Below are 22,782 nucleotides of genomic sequence, written 5' to 3'. Positions count from 1 at the left end.
CTTAATTTTAATGGGTTTTTTTCTGCAAAATATCTCCAAAACAACTAATCTGTACTTTTACTTTTTATTTTTGAAAACCTGCATGCCAATCTCGTGTTTTCAAAAGTAATATATATGCAATGTAATTTTTTTTATCACCACCGTCAATTTTGTAAAATTCTGATAATTTGTCTCATTCTATTCATGACAAAGAATCAGATTTCATACTTGGAACTTTTTAAAAAAAAATTCTTAATGTATATAACCATAAAATTCTTCAAATATATATTCATATATGACATTTATATGTGTATTAATTTTGAGTGAGTCAGTCACACTGTATTTTTTAAGGTAGATAGTAAAATTGTAAATAAGAGCAATTTGAGAGTTTTTTTTTTTCTTTTCTCCCTTTGCAGACAGCCCTTTTTGATTAAATGCTATAGGTATTAGGTGCAAGCAATCATTAGGTGAAAACTGAGAAATTGAAAGTAAGAAGTAAATAAATATTTAAAGCATGCATATATAGCAAAGTTTGATACGTAAAAGTTTCATAATTAGTAATGTCTTGATAGATAGAAGAAATGTACATGTTTAGTTGATTTTGTAATTGAGAAAGATAGATAATTATTGCGTGGATAGCTAGATTGCAAACGATAATACTCACGCGATTATAAGATTCTCAATAGGAGCCGAGTGACGCAACACGCCGTTTGCATGACAAAAGCAAATGTCATTTATATATAATTAATTACAACCCCCATTTTCGTATCTTATCCTAAGTTCATGAAACTATAAATATAAGCACAGATTATTTTATAGTGGACTTTAATGACTTATAATCAGTTTACAAAAAAAAAAAACTTAGAGTTAAGTGTTTATGATTTTTTTATTTTTCTTTTATGATTTACTATTCAAGGAGTATATTGTTATCTTATGTCATTCTTGTCAAACCAAGCATGGAACCATAAGCTAATAATTAAAGTATGAATTCATCATCAAACTCCATTCTTTGAATTAAACGCGTTATATTAATCGAAATGAGAAAATGTAATAGTCATAATCAGTGTCGAAACAAAAGAATAATAGAAACCAATGACCCGAAGGGAGTGCATGGTTGGTCGCAATGATATGGGTGGAACAGGAGAAATGGTGGGTCGTTGTTTAGGCAAGGCAGGCGCCTTCATTGAAACATTTGCATGTGCATGTAAGTTTCCTCCATCGTAGCAGCCTACGCCTAGCAAGCGAAAGTCTCCTATTTATATATTTTTATTATCAAAGGTTAATTATAATTTCGTTGTTTTATACTATATTTTGTTCTGTGTTGACTTCTTCCTCGGGGGAATGACTCAAAACACTGAAGAGTTAACTTGTGGTTTCCTTTTATAATTGACTTTGAGTTTGATTTCGGTTTATAATTTGTAAACTGTTTTGTTTCAAAGATAAGGGTCCAAATGAAAGCAAGAGGAAAGGAGCTTAGCTTCAAAGTGGACGGACTGTATTATAATATACAAGTAAATTTATTTGAAAATGCAGGTGGATTTGGGTCAATGTGAAAGGGAAACTTATGTCAAATATCCGATTTTTGGGTTGGTCAATTTATCCGGTTTACTCTATCTCTCTCTTTCTAGGCTTCTAGCTTAACTTTTTAAGATTTTGCTGTATATCTCTAACTCTTTTAGTGTTGATAAGAGATTAATCGACGTTTCTTCAGTTTTTTTTTTTAGAATAACAAATCGATCATCAAACAAAGATGGATACACGGAGATAGAGTAAAAATGTATGTAGAGTCCACAAATGATTATGGTCGGACGTTTTCTATTCTCCTCCTTGGAACTCGTTAAGGAATAAACCATCATCTCCACTACCCATTTCCTTACCAATAAAGGTGACTGAACATTTCTTCTGGTCGTTGCTTTGCCACTCCCGATCACATGCCAAATTTGCATTATTGGAGAAAACCAGTATATAGAGTTCAAATACAATGATAATGCATGATTTCGTTTCTTAGCTGAAAATGACGAATCCAATACCTTAGCCTTTAGTTGATTATGGGGCAGGTGTCTAGAAAAATTAATGTTTCATTACTATAAGATAGAGAGAGTGCATTCCATGCATGAAAATTGGGATATTTTGCTTTTCACTGTTGAAAACAAATGTGTGGGAGCGTTTGATCAGAGAGCTGTTGTCATTACGATTCACGACTCAACTAGTGTTTTAGAAATTTTCATAAATGCAGTTTCCTATTCTATTATTCATATTTTCTAAGAAACCAGATAAATCAAATAAAAAATTATATGACTTATGTCTTTATGTGTCTTCATTAAAATTAATTAATGATTCAAAGGAGTTTTTTATTTATTTGAAAAGGTTATTTTATTTGTTTATTAAACTGTATCGTTTCTACGTTATGTTTGTGGATTTTACAATCTTTTAAGCTATAATATGTAAGTCCTATGGGCTATGGTGAATTCTATCATAGGCTTTTCAGAACAAATATTTTTTCTAGTGCTAAGTTTGAAAAAAGCTGGAGTCGATCTTTGTCTTCGGTTTTAATGTTAAAGGTCTTTTAATGAACATATTGGTTTCTGTACAGGTTTCATTAATTTTTTTTTTTTTTTTTGAATATTTAAGAAGGTGGTAAGTACAATATATATAAGCAAAACATTTATTATAGAACATGGCGGGCCGATATAATTAAATACGTTATTTATCAGACTGATCTAATCAGAATGGTTTTCATATAGACACCAACCACACGTAAGTAAATCATGAATATATTATTTACATAATGCATTTTTCTCTTTGTGCCTGATCTAGCCAATCGTCTTTCACGAATGATATTGATATTGTTAATGGTTTATCGTATTCTTTACCGGGACAAAACATAAACATGGAAACTTTGTTTCATATCTAAGGATTCCTACATGAAACTATATAATATATATAGAAAACGTCAAGAAAGAATATTTGTAATCGGGAAAAGACAATATCTCTAGGGAACACATATACAGAATTAAAGTTGTTAAGCGAATTATTTGGTCGAAAATATTGTTATTTTAGTGGATTTTTTAGGATGTCATCATCTACATTAAGAAATGACTAATAATTTTTACTTTTTTAAATGGAGAAAAGGGAATGACTAGAATTAGGCCACCAAACAAACAAAGAGAAATGGAGAAAAGAGGGGTAACAACAACCATAGTCGCGAGGATCCATCGGACACCACTCGTCTCACCAAACCCTCTTTTTTTCTTGATCAGACTTCATCATTAGGTCCCACTTTCACATTTTCACCAAACCCCTTTCCTCTTTGCTGTCCAAATCATACTCAACTTACAACACCCCAAACCTAATCAATATGTACACGTCATATATCGAGTTATATCAATACATATATATTACTAATTAAGGAAGTTTAGAAAAGAAGATGGATCCAGTTCAATCATTTGAGTTTCAGGTATTACCCATATATATTCTCAAAACATGTGGTGATTAAGGCCCTCGTCGTTTCATCATTTGATATTTCCATCCAAATGTCCATCTAAATAATGCATCTGAATAATGCACCTGGATGTCAAATGGTCTAACGAACAAAAAAAAGTATAAATCATCTAGATAATGCATTTGAATGATGATGTGTTTGTTTGGTATAGTTTTATATCCATCTAGATGACTTTAATAAGAAAAATGATTAAAATACCTATGTTTTTCATGTTTTAAAATTTTCATCTCAACCATATTAATTCAGTTATTAATCTAAAATAGATTTACAACTACATAAATTATAAATTATTATTTTGACACTAATAAATTTTAATTCCTTTTTTTTTGTCAAAACCTTGTGCCCTTTTTCATTCAATATAAGTAGTAATTACAAGTACAGAGAAGAGGCAAGAGGCAAAGTTTGCAACAATACAAAAAGGGCATTCCCCAATGCCAACAAGTGATATAAAGTGTGATAAAAGGAACTCATTGATTGTAGAATCCAAGAGAGCTGTGAGCCACAGGCTTGGGAACCTAATGGTACATCGAAGGACTATCCTCGAAAGCTTCAAAGGACAGTTGAATGGTCACGGTCATCTGACGCTGTGACGTTGACAAAAGTATCAGTGCCTCAATGTCCACCGGGGCGATAGGAGCCCATAGTAACAGGACGGCAAAGAAACTGGAGACTATGGTGATGTAGTCGGTTAGGGATTGCTTTGAGACCCAAAGCATGAGGATTGGATCACTTTGTGAACTCGCGATAAGGACTGTTTGGTACAGGATCCATGATGTGGAGATGGTTGGGGGGTGATGCTTGGAATCATCAAGAAGCCAGCTTTGTTGGTATCCGTCAATGAACAAAATATGTTCAAGATCAAGGGTGCCAAATTTACTAGTGCAGTTTACAGAGCGAGGGCCATATAACCGTATACTTTTATAACCAAATCTCAATACCCTAGAAGCAGCTAAAGCCAGGTTTCGTGCAAGAGGAGTGAATAAAAAAAGCAATACTGTCATTACCTTTCTCCAATGGAGTCTTCGACCAAGGAGCAAAGGGAAACGAAGCAGAACTTGACAGTGGTGATCCATGAGCGATGAAAGGGCGGGCCCTGGCTTACTAGATTGACCAACCTAGAGAAATAGATGGATTTGATTTGATTTTGTACTAATGGGCTTGTTTTGAGGCCTAGGTCCACTAAGGGAAACCCTAGGTTTCCAAGAAGGCGCCACACATGAGGGTCTGAAAGTCGGCCACCCGAGACTGACGGAGGGATCTGCACTGCAGAAAGAGTCTCCGATAAGTGGGAGGACAGCGGGTTCAAATACTGGCTGTGGCAGGAGTCATCGTTGGTTAGTAAGTCCACTGGGGAGAATCCTAGTATCAAAACCGATTGCCGAGATGAAGTCTGGTTGCAGCGGCTGTCCGAAAAATACCAGAAGCGTTCTCGAAGCAGGAAACATCTCCGGTGAAAGGAAGTTCGGCGGAAGCAGTCGGTAGCCTCGATTTGAATCGATGACGGAAGATAAGTCCACTGGGGAGAATCCTATATTCACAATAATCTGCCATGGTGAGGGATGAGAATAACGGTTTCCCGAGATAAGCGAAGAGAAACTCTACGGTGGAGTGGGGGTCGGCGGGAGCATACAGCGGTTTTGGTTTAGATCTGGGGGAAATTTTTATTAAGGTTGGGGTAGGGTTAAACAAAAGGAAAAAACGGGGAAAAGCTTGAAAAGAGATCTACTAAAAAGAGCAAATAGTAATTGAGCAGGTAAATAAACAGATGGATCCCGACGCCGGCGAGCAGGAGTCTCACCAGCGCCAGAAGGATTGGTTGGAAAGGCCTCCTCGATAATCGTGTCTGAGAGAAAGCTTGAATCCAATTATACTTCCAAGTTTTGAAGAAGTTGGCTAGAATTGATTTGTTAGCAAACAAGGTAATTCGATTTTGACCTAAAACCAAATTGTTCTCAATCTGCTCTATGTATTTAATAAATTTTAATTCCATGATTTTTTTTTTGTGGTTTTAACTAAAATGTGGTTTTGTAGTTTTGGCGATTTTGCAATTTTCACTCAAATGTATATTTGCAATTTTAATGGAAAAATTGATTTTATATTTTAGGCGGGAAAATTGTAATTTCACAGGTCCGGTGAAAAAAATATGATTTTACGGTTTTGGTGGAAGATGCTAACGAACGAACTTGTACGGAAAGAAATGATCTTGCTATGACTTTTCTTTTTTGAGTTAACTTTTCATGGTGGATCCAAATTATTATCGTCCATAAACTTGTACACCCATCAAAGAGTGGAATGAGAAGCTTTAAACTTGTTGAAAGTTTATAGGATTGGACATATCTGACCTCTCTAGATAGATTACAATTGATTGACGCCCTAGAGATTTTTTCTTAGTTTAATATAGTAGGTGGTAGATAAGAATGAGACGTACGTAAAATTTTAATAGACTACTACTTGTCGTACTGGTATATATATATTTGATATAAGAACACAAACTAGTTAACTTTAAAGTTAATGTATAATGTATCTAAAAAAAAAAATTGAGCGAGGCGATTTTGGTTCTCGTACCGGTTCATAATTTCTTCGTGTCTCTTCTCTTTTGAGCGTCGATTTCGCCGGTTACCGGCAGTTTCTTCAGGGGTTGGTAACGGTAAAACGGTTACCAATGTTGTAACCGCCCTTCATCGAAACCTATATAAACCTTGCGTTGGTCTCTGGTTTCCACAGGTTGATCAGAGTGAAATTAATCCTTTTCCTTTGTTCATATTACAAATGGCGGATCGCATCAGACGCCAAATGCAAGAAATTGCTTTGGGTATTGAGGATACTAAGATTACTCTCCCCGCTGATCTATGTGCGAAAGCGATCCAAGCGACACAATTTAGTCTTATTGTGAAGCCGGTCAATCTCAAGAAGCAGAACCTGAGTGCGATGCTGAACACTCTACCCAGACTCTGGGGGAGTAATGATGATGTCTCTGGTCGAATTCTAGAGAATAAGAAGATTCAATTCCTGTTTCCTTCTGAGGAATCCATGGCTGCGATAGAGAGGAGGGGACCTTGGTCTTTTAACGAATGGATGTGTGTCACCAAGCATTGGCATCCTAATCTTTCTGATGAGGATTTGAATTCAATTCCCTTTTGGATTCAAATCCGAGGAATCCCGGTTCACTTTCTCACTCTCCGTATGATCACTTTCATAGGAGAAACCCTTGGCAACTTCATAGAGACTGATTTCGGTGGTGATGGAGCGGTCCTGGTAGATTATGTACGCATCCGTCTCCTCTGGAATGTCAATACTCCACTAAAGTTTCAACGTCAATTTCAGTTTGGAAATCAAACTTGTGTCCTTAAGTTTCGATATGAAAAACTTCGAAATTTTTGTACACATTGCGGTTTGATGTCCCATGATGTTGCTGATTGTCCTGCTGGGAATAACCCTCCCCCATCACCAGCGGATGAAGATGACGATGACCCTGATTACAATCCAGAAGATCAACCGGGAGACCGCAATAAAGATTTGCCAGAGCAAACAAGTGTAAATGTTAATGCCCAAAAGGAGTCTGACAACAACCCTTCTGCATCAAAGAAGCGTAAGACTGAGTCATCGTCTACTTCTGAATACACTGTGATGTATCCTATCTGCTATGATACACGTCACACCTTTGCTTCTGAGGACACACAACAATGTTATGCAAAGCGAAACAGACGACAATCTGAGACACTTGAGACTCGCAACTGGTTTTTGGTACAAACGGTACCAACAGAGCAGGAATCTGAAGACACACAGGGAGGAGTCCCGATCAACCAAGGTGAAGATACGGTGGGCCATAAGCCACCGGAGGCGCCATGAATACAGCCTTTTGGAACTGCCGGGGCTTGAAAGGGTCCCTGGTAGTTCGACGCCTCAAAGGGATTAAGGCAACTTACTCCCCGAACATACTCTTTCTGATCGGGACGAAGAACCCTGATGATGTAATCCGCGACGTTGCAGCTCAGCTGGGATATGAAGGTGTGAAGTGTGTATCTCCTTTAGGTATAGGAGGTGGTTTAGCTATGTTATGGATGAAGACTGTTTCTGTTTGTTTTTATGATGTAAACAAAAGGATCATTGACTGCAAAATCAATAATAAAGATGTTTCTTTCTACTTCTCTTGTGTCTATGGGCATCCAATACGCAAATTGAGACACCATCTTTGGGAACGTTTACAACGCATATCAATAAACAGAAATGGTCCTTGGTTAATGTGTGGTGATTTTAACGAGATATTACACAACAGTGAAAAAAGAGGAGGTCGTGTAAGAGAGAATTGGAGTTTTACAGATTTTAGAAACATGGTTAATATCTGCAAAGTCTCTGATCTTCCTTTTAAAGGTAGCAATATGACTTGGTCTGGTAAACGAAGGAAACATAGAGTTCACTGTTGGCTTGACCGTGCCCTTGCTAATGATCAATGGAAGGCTACATTCCTAGCATCTGAAGTTGAATACCTAGAAATGGTTGAATCTGATCATCGCCCTGCGATAATCAAGATTAAAAGAACAACAGACAGGGGTATGAAACCTTTTCAGTTTGATACAAGACTATGTAAGATTCAAGAATTCCAAGATGTAGTGCAGCAAAGCTGGAATGGTGCAGACTCAACAGATATGTCTCTCTATGAGCGAATCCGTCACTGTAGGAAAGATATCTCAGCCTGGAAACGGAATCACAATACAAACTCTGCTATTCAGATCAAGGAACTGACACAAGAAATTGATGCAGCTCATTCAAACCCGTCCATATCCACAGATCAAATTCACGAACTACAAAGACGTCTCAGTGCTGCCTACAGAGAGGAAGAAAGATACTGGCAATTGAAAAGTCGAAATCAGTGGCTACACCATGGAGATCGTAACACTCGATATTTTCATGCGTCCACAAAAAATCGCATAGCAAGGAATCGATAGACATCAATTCTTGATGAAGATGGCACAAGAATATATGGACATCGTCAGATTGCAACAGAGGCAACTAGATATTTCAGCAATCTGTTCACTAGTACTCCTACAACAGACATCTCCAAGACGATACAGAACATCAAACCTATTGTAACTGCAGAGATGAATAAACTACTTGTGTCAGACGTCACTGATGAAGAAATACGGTCAGCTCTGTTCTCTATTGGTGCAACACGAGCCCCAGGTCCTGATGGGTTTAACGCAGCATTTTATCAACACTACTGGGACGTCGTTGGTCCTGCAATAATATCAGAAGTCAAGAATTTTTTTACTACAGGTGAGATGCAGCAAGAATGGAATCATACTAATCTTTGTTTAATTCCTAAGAATGACCCTAAAACGATGAAAGACTTCCGTCCTATCGCTCTATGCAACGTCACATATAAGATTATTTCGAAAATTTTAACCAAACGACTGAAGCAAGTCCTATCCGAGGTGGTTTCTGAAACACAAGCTGCATTTATCCCAGGCCGATTCATCACAGACAATGTATTAATTGCCCATGAAGTACTACACTCCCTCAAGGTCAGACAAAGATGTGCTAATTCATACATGGCTGTGAAAACTGATATTAGTAAAGCCTATGACCGAGTTGAATGGCGGTTTTTGGAAGCAGTGTTGATAAAAAAAGGGTTCCACCCAACCTGGATCAAATGGATCATGGGATGTGTTGAGACAGTCTCTTTCTCTGTACTGATCAATGGTAGTACATATGGTTACTTTCGACCAAGCAGAGGAATACGTCAAGGAGATCCTTTATCTCCCTCATTATTCATTCTCTGTGCGGATGTACTCAGTTCTTTATTATCTCAAGCTACACGAGAAGGACGCATCCAAGGAATTCAAATTAGCAATGGTGGTCCAAGAGTGTCCCATCTGTTATTTGCTGATGACTCATTGTTTTTTCTCAAAGCGAATTACCGCAATAGTGTCAATCTATTACAGATTTTCAAAGATTATGGAGATGCGTCAGGGCAGATTATCAACTTTGAAAAATCTTCAATCACATTTGGGAGCAGAGTATATCAACAAACAAGAGATCGAATCAAACATATATTGAGCATTCCCAATGTGGGAGGAGGTGGTAAGTATTTGGGACTTCCAAAACAATTTGGAAGAAGAAAAAAGGAGATGCTACAATATATTCATACTCATGTTAAACAGAAAACAGATGGATGGCAAACAAGGTTCCTCAACACAGCAGGTAAAGAAACACTTATAAAATCTGTGGCATTTGCTATGCCTGTATACTCGATGAATTGCTTCGAGCTACCAAAGAAACTATGTTCTGAATTGGACAGTCTGATAGCCAGATTCTGGTGGGGTTCAACACAAGAAAAAAAGAAAATCTCATGGGTTGCATGGAAAAAACTGGTTACGTCAAAGAATGAAGGAGGTCTGGGTTTCAGGGATTTTCATCTCTTTAACCAAGCTTTGTTAGCAAATCAAGCATGGAAAATTCTCCAGCGCCCTGACAATCTGATTTACCGTTTGCTTAAAGCACGATATTTTAGAGATACGTCCTTCTTTTCAGCATCGTGGGGAACTAAACCGTCGTACAGTTGGAATTCACTTAGATTTGGACGTGAATTATTAAAGAGTGGCATACAATACAGTATAGGAGATGGACGATTAACAAAGCTGGGTGTGGATCCATGGCTACCAACTAATCCTCCTCGACCTCCTCTGTTGATCCGGGCAGAAGATGCTGAGATGCCAGTGAGTACTATAATTGATCCAGTTTCTTTTCATTGGGATGAACTTCAGGTCCAACGGTTTATTGATCCAAGGGATCACCATCTGATCTATAAGACATATCTCCCACAAATTCCAGCGTTGGACTCTTATATTTGGAGCGGAACAAAACATGGGATGTATACTGTTAAATCTGGTTATTGGAAGGCATTAAGTTTGGATAGAGATGATGACGCTCCTGTAGCGCCGCTTAAATCCAACCCAGATATAGCCGCTCAGATATGGAGATTAAATATAACACCAAAGCTTCAACATTTCCTATGGCGCCTTGCATCACACGCAATTGGTGTGGCTGATAATCTAAGACGACGTAATATCAATGTATATCCTTATTGCTCCCGCTGCTGTATGTCTTTTGAATCCAGTGATCATACATTTTTCTTCTGTCCTCAAGTGATACCGATATGGAGACTGATTGGTATACCTACCACCTTGATTGGAGACCCACATATAACCATTGAGGATAAACTGAGGTATTTGTTCCAGCTTCACCAAGATAATACTATTGGTCTGATACATCGTTACGCTCCATTTTGGTTAATGTGGAGAATCTGGAAAAGCAGAAATGATCTAGTCTTTAACTATAGATTGATAGAAATCACTGATATAGCCAAGAATGCGCTCACTGATACAGAAGAATGGTTAAATTGCATGGTAACAGAGGAACAACCTTCAGCAGGACAATCAACTGGTCAACAATGCCCTCGACCACGAAGAATTCAATGGAAAAAACCGAATGATGGTTGGGTAAAATGTAATTATGATGTTTCACATTACGAAGGAGACAGACACTCTGGCCTAGGATGGTTAATTCGGAACACCAATGGCATATTTCTTGATGGAGGGATGGGCAAATATCAAGGCCGAGCAACTATAGAGGAAGCAGAATGTACAGCGTTAATATGGGCTATCCAATCAGCTTGGGGTTTGGGATATCGTTCGGTGGAATTTGAAGGAGACAATGAAGTGGTGAATAAAATTATTAATAACCATGGATCCTATTCTCGACTGCAACATTATTTGGAGACAATCCGGGGCTGGTGCACAAAGTTTACTAACATCCGTTTTACATTTCAACGTCGAGAACACAATATCTGTGCAGACCTACTTGCAAAAACAGCTATTACTAGCTCTCATATGTATGCTCTTTATCATTCATGCCCACAATTTTTACTTGCTGCTGTAAACAATGATTGTGACTATGATTCTTAACAAAGTTCTTGGAAGGAAAAAAAAAAAAAAGTTAACTTTAAAGTTGTGCATTTATCGCGATACATTCCTTACCATAAAATGGATACTAGTTGTCGTCTTTTGTAGTATTCTATCCACCCTGCTCCCACATGCTGTCGCAATTTTGAACATTAATTATTAAATATTCGTTTAAGAACCTAAACGATGCGACCTTTCTATTTCGTTCGTTAGAGGTTGTACCGTTGTAGAGTTCTCAGTTTATTGGGCTTAGTTTAGTTATTCTTTTATTCCATGGGCTCTTTTTTGTAGATGGGTTTTTAAAGGTACACACCATTTTCTAATTGCCTTGCTTGTAAATCCAAGTTGATTTCTACTCTTATCACATGATTCTTAAAATTTCATCATAGGTCGCTAATCTAACTCAGGCAACAGGCAATAAACAAAGTAAAATTATGCTTCAGTTATAAATTTTATGTTGCCAATGTATATTCATTCGACGTTCATGAATATCATTTGTCACTTTATTATGATTATAAAATTTCTATTCTATCTCAAAAGACAAAAAGATTTGCTGTTAAATTATGGAGTTCATGTTGATTGACAAATATTGGCAACGGCCTGGAACTAGAAATGGCCAGGGAGGGAATCACTACGTCTCCACTGGGATCGTTCTTTTGAGATGCATCACTTTTAGATTAGAATGAGGCAATAAAAAAAAAAGTCAGATAAGAGAAAAAAGATAATAATGAGAATATTATCTTTATGAATACAAAAAGTTGGAGTTTGCTAAAGTCGATACACAAGGAGGCGATAAAGGAATTCGTCATTTGTCCACATTTTATACATAATAAGACCCATTTAGTCATCTTCCCATACAGATCATTTCTATTTATGCTAAGACTTGTTTTTAAAGTCTTTAAACTAAAATGATTAAACTAATTAAAGTTTCTTTTACTTTATCTACCAAAATCGAAATTAGAAAATTAGAATCCAACATTTTTGTTTTACAAACATGAAGAAAATGTGAAATTGGTAGGAATGTAGTGTTCGATCACGCTGTAAAGAAGACTAGAGAAGACTCTTGTCATGTTGTTTTGTCTCGTGACAAAATATACAAATAGATGATCCAAAGGAGAAAATACAATAACTGTAAGGAAAATAAAATAAAATAAGCATATTGATGATAACTAGGATACGAAAGAAACTAAACAAAAAAGAAGATGATATTGGAAAAGGCAAAGAAGAAGAATAATCCATTTTAATAAAGCAATAGAAGAGATTGATTCAAAAGCTCATTAGCCGATGCGATGATCGATGTTTTTAGGAAGACGATAAAACAGTAAAACAACACTCAGATCTCTAGTTTTTGTCTGCTCTCCCAAAACCCGATTATGTTTTCTTCTCAACGTTTTGACCGTTTCTCATCTTTGCCATAGTACAACTTAAGTTAAGTATAAACTAGTACTATATTTTGGTTATTAAAACACTATTTAGTACAGTATTTACTAATAAAATCTAATGAACATAGATGTTGTGGAGACCGAAGAAATATGTACTGTAACAATAAATTTTCATTAACAAGATCAGATCAATCAAACTGTATGTCATTAAACATTTGAAAACGATATTTTTGCGGAACTCTTGATCTTAATTTTGTTGAACTTATCTCTAAACCTTTAATAACTCTATATATTAAAATTTAACAACTCTAGACTATATCCATGCAACTTGAAACATAGTTATCTAATTATTTAAAGCTATCTCTACTCGAGAAAAATCTTTTTACAACTTTTATCCTCCACTTTATTTTGTTAACGCAATTTGAATTACCAATTTCCCACTATAATTATGATAAGATGTACACTTTCTTTTTGGGGTACAATATCGCTAACATTTTTTCTTCTTGAAAACAAATTACAAGTATCTTACTCTAATTACATTCAACATATCAACAAATAGTAACATGTGTAGATGCACACTAAAACACATAGACAAAAGCGTACGTGGTGGACTTATTTTGGGAATTTTGTCACATGTGTACAACTCGATTTATTTATTTAACGATTTTTTTTCCCCGGGTATATTTATGTGACATCCCTATATTAGTAAAAAAAAAGTACAACTTCTCCTTTGGACGAAAATGACCCTGAGACCAACGACCAAAAACAACTAAGCAAAGGTTAAATGTGACAATATATCTTATTGAGTCGGGTATAATTTTTGAATTAACCCGAAATTTTGCAATCGGATTTGCAATCGGATCTTTTAGTTAGATGACACGCGCGGATCCATTTGATATCCGATATATATGAATTCGGATCAGGTCTTGCTATTCGGATCTGGAATCGATACTCGGATCCAAACAGATTCCAAATCTGCAAAACAATTTACACAAAAAAAAGTTAATATAATCAATTAAGGAAATCTTAGTCCAAAAAAAACATTTAAGGAAATCAAAACCAAAACAGTATTCCTAACTTTTAGCTGAGAGATTCCAAATACTAATTTACCTCCCTATCACGAAAACTAAGCCAATAATTACGCTAATCAATCTCATCAATATACTAAAAAAGATAGCAATCTCTGAAGCAAAATTGGAAAACAACCAAAATCGCTTTCTTAGATTCCCTAATTCGAATTATACTGAAAATCGACCATTAACTATATCTATAAACAATATCAATATTGTCATTAATTGAATATCTGAAGAATATACTCTAGAATATACAAATAATATTTTACCTAATTCTTGATAGGTAAACTCTTCCTATAAATATGATTGTGCTATTCAAAGATGCAATTAACATACCTATTTTTAGCTTCATCCCTCTCCCTATTACCAAACCTTCTCCGATGGCTCCCACAATCACTCCTATCAGAGAGATATTGTCAAACCATTCAAAACTGGGTGGAGAATACAAGAGAAAATCATTCATTCTTGGAAGCAATATACCGTCTTTTCCGGATGGTCATTTAACAATCTTCTCTTCAGCTTCTGGATGGTCATTTAGATGAGGTATACTATCCATCCTATCATGATAGTTATACGAAAAACCAATTTATACAATATAACTGTTTTATATCATCTGTAGATCCAAGATCCAACAAACATCCCTAAAGGATTGAAGTCTTTGGTAGGCAAGACTTTTCAGTTTGTAGTGAGTATTGAGAAAGATAACATCAAAGATGGGAGTGATGTCTACAAGGTTGCTCATGCATGACTCCATCTAGCCATCTCAAGGTGCCGATAATTTAACTACTATTGTGAGTTTTGATCAGGTATAATCAGGTTTTAAAATCATTCTAAATTTGTCATCCTTATTTATCAAATGTATTTACATGTGAATAAACCTATTTTGGTTGAATATGTTAACAGGAAACAATAATGTTAACCAACTGTGCTGGACAACATGATGCATTATCACCACCTACCACTACTCCATCTTCTAAAAGGAAAGGAAAATGATGTCTTTGATCATTCCTCTTCTTCGAATATTTTCACATTTACTTTAGGCTTCTATAATACTTTAAGAAATCACAATTCAAAACGTTAAAATGCATGGCATCAAAAAAGTAAAAAGATTAGAAGCTAACCTTACTGTTTGTCGCTTCGTCTACAGGAAAGTACATCTCATTTGATATCCTGAATATCCTGAAGTCTAAAGGGAAACAAATTAAGCAATAAGTTTATATTCTTCATAATAAAACAATCTAATATTTTTTTTTAAAAACCACTACTCATCTTATCGATATTATGATGTCTTCGTATATATGCTTCGGTTTGATTGTATAGGCTTGCACATGTAATGCAAAAAATATATAATATATCAATTAATCATATACGGTATTGCTAATCAAAAGCCAAATCAATTTGGAATTCAAAAGAAAAAGGGAAAGTATTTGGAATTCGGGTTTGGTAATGAGTATAGACCTATAAAATTAAAACAATATAAACGAAAGCAATTCAAAATCAAAATCAACTTACCAACCTAATTGAATTGATTAATCAGTTCGAAAAACTCATGGGTCAAAACTGAATCATAAGATTGAGAATTTTATCAACCCCATTTACACACCGAATTGCTTCGACTAGCAGCTTCTCCCCTTTTCGGATTTAACAGTTTTCTCAAAAAGATTTTGTGTAAAGAAAAAGTAATGAATTTAATTATACCCTGTAATTCGAGAGTCAAAACTCACGAAGTAACTTAGATCGAATCAAAGATGGAGATGAATCGATGGTAGATGTTTTCTTGGATGGAAGAAATGAAAAAGAAAAAAACGATTCATTTTTCAGATATCAAGATAGAGGTTAAAAATAAAACTTACTTAGAAGGCCAACAAAGCCCAAATCGGAAATCTCCAAAAAATTAAACACAAACCCAATTGTTTTAAGTGTAGCAATTAAAAATATAGCCCAATTTCTGTTACTCAAAAATAATAATACATTTTGCAAAACCACAATTAAAAGTCATAAACTACAAATTAATTATATATACTATGATCAATACATTGGAGGAATATATTTCCCATGTATATGATGCATAGAAATATAAATACATATTATTATTATATATATTAGTATAAATAAACACAAACTTTTAAAATAATATTCAACTACTCATGTTTTGACAACCCCGTCTTAAATAAATTATTATTTAATTCTATTTATATACTGTCTCATTATATATTTCACTCATCTTTGTTCCTTTTAATAAAGTAAAATCTTTTTTTTTTTTAAATAGTGTACATAATCTCAAATATTGACGAAGACAAGATTGCTCTATTTTAATCTATTTTTTATAACAATAGCAAATAGGACGAACAGAAACAGTATAATAACCAGATATTATAACATCTTATTTATTTTTATCCGCTTTAATAATATCAAAATATTCCCCCACGCTATAGCGCGGGTCCGGTCCTAGTTAAATGTGGAACTTCCTTTTTTCGTTGGGTTCATTATGTTTGTTTCATAGTGTACACGTTATTGCCTAAATATAAATATAAAAAAGTAAATAAAAATATTAATAAATATTTATCTTTTCTATTGACAAAATAAAACCAAGTAAAGTATCTCCGAATAACACTTAACTGAATCTCGAATATAATAATTTAGGGATGAAAAACAGAAGCTCGAATATAGTTAAGATATTACCAGATTTATGTTTAGCATATACTAGAACTAGATCATTTAAGAACGTTATCGTGATCATCAATTTTCAAATTTCCTACTTGATTTCATTATCTTTTAAGTATTTTTCTTTTCAATAATAATAACAATGAGAACTTTCATGGGATGTATTTAACTTGATATCTTAAAGTGATTTGTGTAAAATTTACAAATCATAAATTTTTAAAAGTTAATTAAAATCTACTGTTATTAACTGATGATTTAAAAATCTACTTAAAAATCTATTGTTATTCAAAAACAGTGGGTAAATTTGGATTTTAATGATTTTGAAAGATTTGAAAGGATTTCTTTAGTTAAAAACACAGAAATCCAAATCTCATGGTTTCATGTGAGATTTGAAAGAATTTTACAATAAATCATATAAATTTCTCTAAAATCTATCAAAATTTTAAATTTTCTAATTAACATAAAATCTTCCAAAATCATTGTTTCAGTACACCCCTTAATCCCTTTATATCTTTCATGAAATTGTATTAATTTTCCATAAAAGATAAACATGCGGATGTAACTATAAATAATTAAATATTCTCAAGAAACAGAAGAGAATGTCACTGAATTAAACCTGAAAATATCATTATTAACTAAAATGGCACCGTTTCGCTGGAGACTGCGGGGGTGTGAGAATCCCCTACGACAACGCTAAAGGTGGACCACAAATGATCTGGACCATTAAATTAAACGTGAAAAGCCATACGAACGGTTTAGATGTAAGTAGTAGAGTCCAGGACTTGTTAAAAGGGTACATATGGACCCAACAATTGCAACTTTACCACTTACCTCCACTGCCTTTGAAGCTCCTTCTCTCTCTGCTCTCTTCTCTCACATCAGGCAAAAAAGCAAACACTTAACGAGGAAGAAACACACTCATTTCTCTCTCACGTTCCCCTAAATTTTTTAACTTTTTTGGTTTTGTGGTTAAACCATTTTCTCTCCTTAGATCTCTCTGTTGGGGAAAGTAATTATATTTTAGGTTGGACTACTCTGTTTCTGTGAATTTTCATTTCTTTTTTTTGCTTTCTTTCACTTTTTTTTCTTTCTGGGATCACATTTTGCTTTATCTCTTTTGGCTCTTTTATTTTGTAACGCCATTTATGTGTTGAAACTGTTACCAAGTGTTTGGTCTCTGAGTAGGAGATGGTGAGAATCTCGCTGCTTTTGTTGTGTCTACTGGTTTCTTCTACTTGTCTTTTCCATACTTCATCAGCACAAACTCCAGGTAAATTCACTGCTTCTCAGTACTTTTTTTTTGTTGGTTGTTTCCTTTTTTGAATTAGGATTACAGTTTTATGTGATGCAGTAGAGTAACAAGGGTTTTTTAAAAGTTTTGCCTTTTTGTTAGAGCTCTGGTGTTTGAGATTTGTGTGTATGTTTAGTTGGACTGTAGTAGGCAAAAAGTTTGAGTCTTTGTGGTATTTGAAGTGAGTTCTTGTTTTTGGGGTAAGAGCAGGTTTTGTAAGCTTGGATTGTGGAGGTGCAGAGCCATTTACTGATGAGCTTGGACTTAAATGGTCACCTGATAACCATCTTATATACGGGGAAACCGCTAAGATATCGTCCCTTAACGAAACTAGAGCTCAGTACACGACTTTGAGGCATTTCCCTGCTGATTCAAGAAAGTATTGCTACACACTCAATGTCACTAGTAGGAATCGTTATCTCCTTAGAGCTACTTTCTTGTATGGTGATTTCGACAACAGCAGCAATGTGTATCCCAAATTCGATATCTCCCTCGGTGCGACTCATTGGGCGACCATTGCTATCTCTGAAACCTATACAATCGAGACAGCAGAACTGGTGTTTCTGGCTTCTACTCCTACTGTCAGCGTTTGTTTGTCCAATGCCACAACTGGGAAGCCGTTTATATCTACCCTTGAGCTTAGGCAGTTGAATGGTCCAATGTATGGCACCGACTTTGAAGAGCGGTTTTACCTGAGTGTTGCAGCTCGGATTAATTTTGGTGCTGAAAGTGAAGCTCCCGTGAGGTCAGTATATATAGTTCATGTTCTGTTAGTTGTGTGAACAACATTGTGATTTTATCAGGATGAGTTAAGAAAACACTAAGTTGTTGGTATTGCAGGTACCCGGATGATCCGTATGATAGAATATGGGAATCTGATTTGTTAAAGAAGCCTAATTATCTTGTGGATGTTGCTGCTGGGACTGCACGAGTGTCGACTACATTGCCTATTGAAAGCAGTGTCCCTGAGAAACCGCCTCAGAAGGTTATGCAGACGGCTGTGGTTGGAACGAACGGGTCCTTAACTTACAGGATTAATCTGGAGGGCTTCCCTGGTTCTGGTTGGGCATTTACTTACTTTTCTGAAATCGAGGATTTGGCTGAGGACGAGTCAAGGAAGTTCAGATTAGTTCTACCTGATCAGCCTGACATTAGCAAAGCCATTGTTAACATCAAGGAAAATGCGCTGGGACCATATCGTGTTTATGAACCTGGCTATCCTAACATAACCCTTCCATATGTGTTCAACTTCCGGTTTGCCAAAACGGCTGATTCTTCTAGAGGACCCCTTCTGAATGCCATGGAGATCAGCAAATATCTGCGGAAAAGCGATGGTTCAGTAGACGGTGAGCACAACAACTAGCCCTTCCTCTTAGAGTTTGTGTCTTCTTCACATTTGATTCTAAGATGATTGCTTGTGTTGCAGCAACCATTATGGCTAATGTGGCATCTCTCTATTCTTCCACTGAGTGGGCTCAAGAAGGCGGAGACCCATGTTCACCTTCACCATGGTCGTGGGTGGAATGCAATTCGGATCCACAACCAAGGGTTGTTGCTGTGTAAGGATGTCTATCTTTTGTAGCTTTATTTTGCTATCGGTTGTTTGTGTATGTGCTTATATGTCATGCCTGTTATAACTGCAGCAAGCTTTCGAATATGAACTTGACGGGAAATATACCTTCTGACCTGGTGAAATTGACTGGATTGGTTGAGTTGTAAGTTGCTTTTCTTTAGACTTTTTGAATTTAGGAGTATACAACTGATGTTCTCATTATTGACGTTGCAAATTTTGTCAATGGTAGATGGCTTGATGGGAATAACTTTACAGGTCCAATACCGGATTTCTCTCGGTGCCCTAACCTGGAGATAATGTAAAATCACCTTCTTTGAAGTTTAAGTTTCTTTTCTTGCCTTCATTTAACTATAAATATATAATGAACTATTTGCAGACACTTTGAGAACAACCGACTAACTGGAAAGATCCCTTCCTCGTTGGCGAAACTCCCAAACCTGAAGGAACTGTAAGCTTTTTGAACATTAATTCATGTGGTGAGAACTATTTTATAATCTACATTCTTATGCACCTGACCTGCTTTATGTTTCCAGGTACCTGCAGAACAATTTTTTAACAGGAACAATACCATCAGACCTTACCAAAGATGTGATCTCAAAGTAAGTATTTTGTCCTATCCAACTACGGATTTAAAGTGCTTTCGCATGAATAGTTCCTAGCTAGAGTGTCTTAAACGTGCTCAATAACACTCATGCATTCTTACTTTTTGGTGGGTTTCAGCTTTTCTGGAAACCTTAATCTTGAAAAAAGTGGAGATGAAGGGAAGAAGCTCGGTGTTATCATCGGTGCATCAGTTGGTGCGGCTGTTCTGCTAATCGCAACCATCATTTCTTGCATCTTTATGTGCAAAAGCAAGAAGAATAACAAGATGAGGAAAACTTCAGGTATGTTATTTTTTCTGCTAGTATACCGGTTTCATAGTGTATCTTGATTCTAGTGTTTGGATGAATGTGCTTACCTTTCTTTCTTGGATTAAATTTCAGCGGAGTTAACTAATCGTCCCTTGCCGATTCAGAGAGTGTCATCTACCTTGAGTGAAGCTCATGGAGACGCCGCACATTGCTTCACACTTTATGAGATCGAGGAAGCCACCAAAAAATTTGAGAAGAGAATTGGGTCCGGAGGTTTTGGAATCGTATATTATGGGAAAACAAGAGAGGGTAAAGAGATTGCTGTTAAAGTTCTTGCAAATAATTCATATCAGGGAAAGAGAGAGTTTGCAAACGAGGTAAATATCAATATGCACCCTCAAGTACGAGTTTTTTATTTTCTATTTAGGAGATAATCCAAGTGATTGTGGTTTGTTCAGGTTACATTACTCTCAAGGATACATCACCGGAACCTTGTGCAGTTTCTTGGTTATTGTCAAGAAGAGGGGAAAAACATGCTTGTGTATGAGTTCATGCACAATGGGACTTTGAAGGAGCATCTTTATGGTAACATGTCTTTTTAAGATAGGAATGGTGTATTTTGCAGCGTTTTGGTTTAATGTTATGTTAAACAAGCGTATTTTAATCCAGGTGTGGTACCCCGTGACCGAAGAATCAGCTGGATTAAACGACTGGAGATAGCTGAAGATGCAGCCCGAGGTCAGTGAATCATACTAAACAAAACTGAAAGAGCTCTTGACCTCTGATCCTGAGGCCACTTCAATATTTCATTTTGCTGGTTTTGATTGTTTTTTGTAGGGATCGAGTATCTTCACACAGGGTGTGTTCCAGCAATCATACACAGGGATCTCAAGACGAGTAACATCCTCATCGATAAACACATGAGGGCAAAGGTTTCAGATTTCGGATTGTCTAAATTCGCTGTTGATGGGACCTCACATGTCTCTAGCATTGTCCGTGGCACAGTTGGATATCTTGATCCCGAGTAAGCTAGACTTAGCCAAGAACTTAACCCCACATGTCTTTATCGATAGTAACATAAATGTCAAGAACTCACATTTTTTTATTGTTTGATATTAAAGGTACTACATATCGCAGCAGTTAACAGAGAAGAGTGATGTATATAGCTTCGGAGTCATTCTTCTTGAGCTTATGTCCGGTCAAGAAGCCATATCAAATGAAAGCTTTGGTGTCAACTGCCGGAACATAGTCCAATGGGTTAGTTCATTTTCTTTTAGTTGTTGCTACTCTTTTTTTGGGGGTATATATAGATCATTCCTTTGATACCTTTTCTGTAGGCCAAGATGCATATAGACAACGGGGACATCAGAGGGATCATCGATCCAGCACTGGCAGAAGACGATTACAGTCTCCAGTCAATGTGGAAGATCGCTGAGAAAGCATTGTTGTGTGTGAAACCGCATGGGAACATGAGACCCTCGATGTCCGAGGTGCAAAAGGATATCCAAGACGCGATTAGGATCGAGAAAGAAGCATTGGCCGCAAGAGGTGGAGTATCGGACGAGTTTTCTAGGAGCTCGGCGCATTCGTCATCACTCAACATGGGAATGCTTGACCTGGCTGGATCGCAGAATTATGTCTCCATTGATGAATCTGTTTTGCAGCCAACAGCTCGGTAGTAGTAGATTTTGGCTTTTGTTTGTACAGATGCATGCACCACTTCCTTGTGTTTTTTTTTGACCGTTCACGTTGTCTGGTCTTTTTTACTTCATTAGGTTTTGAGCTTAACAGCACTTTTGTTTTAGTCTTTTCTTTTGGACTCGAGCTTACAAGAACTGTGCTTCGAGTTTGTTTGTTTTTATTTTTAACTTTTATTGTTTCTAGACTAACTCGGTGATCTATCTGGGGATTGTGATATTTATGTTTTCACATTTTCAACACATTTTGTGATCATATCACTTTTTATTACGTTCTCGTGGAAATGGTTCTATTGACACCTTTGAGAGGTGTAGTTTTTGTTTGCCTCTCCCAGTGGTTGAGTTTTTGTTTGCCTCTCCCAGTGGTTGAACGACTCTCACCAATCGCCCAAAGTAAAAGTCTCTTTAAAAGTTGTTTTAGATCAAATTGTCAGCACGATCAATAGTTGCTTCTTCCATTGAGGGGAAAAAGAAACTACAAGGCAGCAGAAGAGCAGAGCTAGCTGATACTTACTCTGAGGACGACCGATGCGTAGCCCGTTTTGGCGTTTTGCTACTGCTATTATTAGTCACAGAGATCATCATGACCGTTGTAATAACAACATATCGGATCTGGACAAGGACTAATGACATGGATTTCTATCTTTCTCAGTTTTATTTAAAATTTCTATTTGCGTAGACACGAGTCTTTCATGTTATTATTTATATATCAAATCTTCTCTAAATGTGAATTCGATTTTTTTTTTTTTAACATATCAAACCTATCCAATTGTGAATTCATTCATTTTAAAAATGTTTATGTTTCAATA

The 22,782-nt window shown here is 36.1% G+C and overlaps 3 protein-coding genes and 2 long non-coding RNA genes across 10 annotated transcripts; 4 read left to right on the top strand and 1 right to left on the bottom strand.

Annotated features, from left to right (window-relative positions):
- Positions 1-6,250: 6,250 nt before the first annotated feature.
- LOC147943304 (uncharacterized) lies at positions 6,251-7,330 on the top strand. Its single transcript, XM_087512203.1, has one exon. The coding sequence runs from the start codon at positions 6,251-6,253 to the stop codon at positions 7,328-7,330; it is 1,080 nt and encodes a 359-aa protein (XP_087368329.1).
- Positions 7,327-11,745, top strand: LOC104788940 (uncharacterized). The gene is made up of 3 exons (XM_010514700.2): positions 7,327-8,371; positions 8,447-11,202; positions 11,734-11,745. The coding sequence occupies exons 1-3, from the start codon at positions 7,327-7,329 to the stop codon at positions 11,743-11,745; spliced, it is 3,813 nt and encodes a 1,270-aa protein (XP_010513002.2).
- Positions 11,746-13,288: 1,543 nt separating this feature from the next.
- Positions 13,289-15,723, bottom strand: LOC104785813 (uncharacterized). Of its 6 annotated transcripts, none has more exons than XR_767415.3 (5): positions 15,410-15,723; positions 15,019-15,083; positions 14,378-14,454; positions 14,234-14,296; positions 13,289-13,799 (listed from the first exon to the last, which is right to left on the bottom strand). It is a non-coding gene; the product is annotated as an uncharacterized LOC104785813 (long non-coding RNA). The 6 variants fall into 6 exon arrangements; XR_767416.3 differs by having other exon boundaries at positions 15,414-15,720; XR_002037935.2 differs by having other exon boundaries at positions 15,019-15,218; positions 15,410-15,709.
- LOC104785812 (uncharacterized) lies at positions 14,305-15,264 on the top strand. Its single transcript, XR_767414.2, has 3 exons — positions 14,305-14,440; positions 14,517-14,703; positions 14,801-15,264. It is a non-coding gene; the product is annotated as an uncharacterized LOC104785812 (long non-coding RNA).
- A 1,435-nt stretch (positions 15,724-17,158) lies between the features above and the next one.
- LOC104785811 (putative LRR receptor-like serine/threonine-protein kinase At1g67720) lies at positions 17,159-22,244 on the top strand. The gene is made up of 15 exons (XM_010511097.3): positions 17,159-17,831; positions 18,063-18,597; positions 18,693-19,198; positions 19,279-19,411; positions 19,496-19,567; positions 19,655-19,723; positions 19,802-19,873; positions 19,959-20,024; positions 20,146-20,309; positions 20,409-20,653; positions 20,735-20,861; positions 20,946-21,014; positions 21,114-21,300; positions 21,398-21,533; positions 21,614-22,244. Exons 1-15 carry the CDS (start codon positions 17,750-17,752, stop codon positions 21,953-21,955), a joined length of 2,805 nt encoding a protein of 934 aa, XP_010509399.2. The 5' UTR covers positions 17,159-17,749; the 3' UTR covers positions 21,956-22,244.
- Positions 22,245-22,782: the final 538 nt, after the last annotated feature.

Source organism: Camelina sativa, chromosome 5, assembly GCF_030686135.1.
Source record: "Camelina sativa cultivar CO46 ecotype springtype chromosome 5, ASM3068613v1".
Classification (NCBI taxonomy): Eukaryota; Viridiplantae; Streptophyta; class Magnoliopsida; order Brassicales; family Brassicaceae; genus Camelina; species Camelina sativa.
This window is presented reverse-complemented; position numbering and strand designations above follow the sequence as displayed.

What these genes read in the sequence shown, in the direction of transcription:
- LOC104788940 (XM_010514700.2), top strand. Translation starts at nt 7,327, where the DNA reads ATGAATACAGCCTTTTGGAACTGCCGGGGCTTGAAAGGGTCCCTGGTA. An exon ending in GTGGCTACACCATGGAGATC is followed by an intron (nt 8,372 to 8,446) that starts GTAACACTCGAT and finishes TTCTTGATGAAG; the next exon opens with ATGGCACAAGAATATATGGA.
- LOC147943304 (XM_087512203.1), top strand. Translation starts at nt 6,251, where the DNA reads ATGGCGGATCGCATCAGACGCCAAATGCAAGAAATTGCTTTGGGTATT.
- LOC104785811 (XM_010511097.3), top strand. Translation starts at nt 17,750, where the DNA reads ATGGTGAGAATCTCGCTGCTTTTGTTGTGTCTACTGGTTTCTTCTACT. An exon ending in AAGCGATGGTTCAGTAGACG is followed by an intron (nt 19,199 to 19,278) that starts GTGAGCACAACA and finishes CTTGTGTTGCAG; the next exon opens with CAACCATTATGGCTAATGTG. An exon ending in TTGACTGGATTGGTTGAGTT is followed by an intron (nt 19,568 to 19,654) that starts GTAAGTTGCTTT and finishes TGTCAATGGTAG; the next exon opens with ATGGCTTGATGGGAATAACT.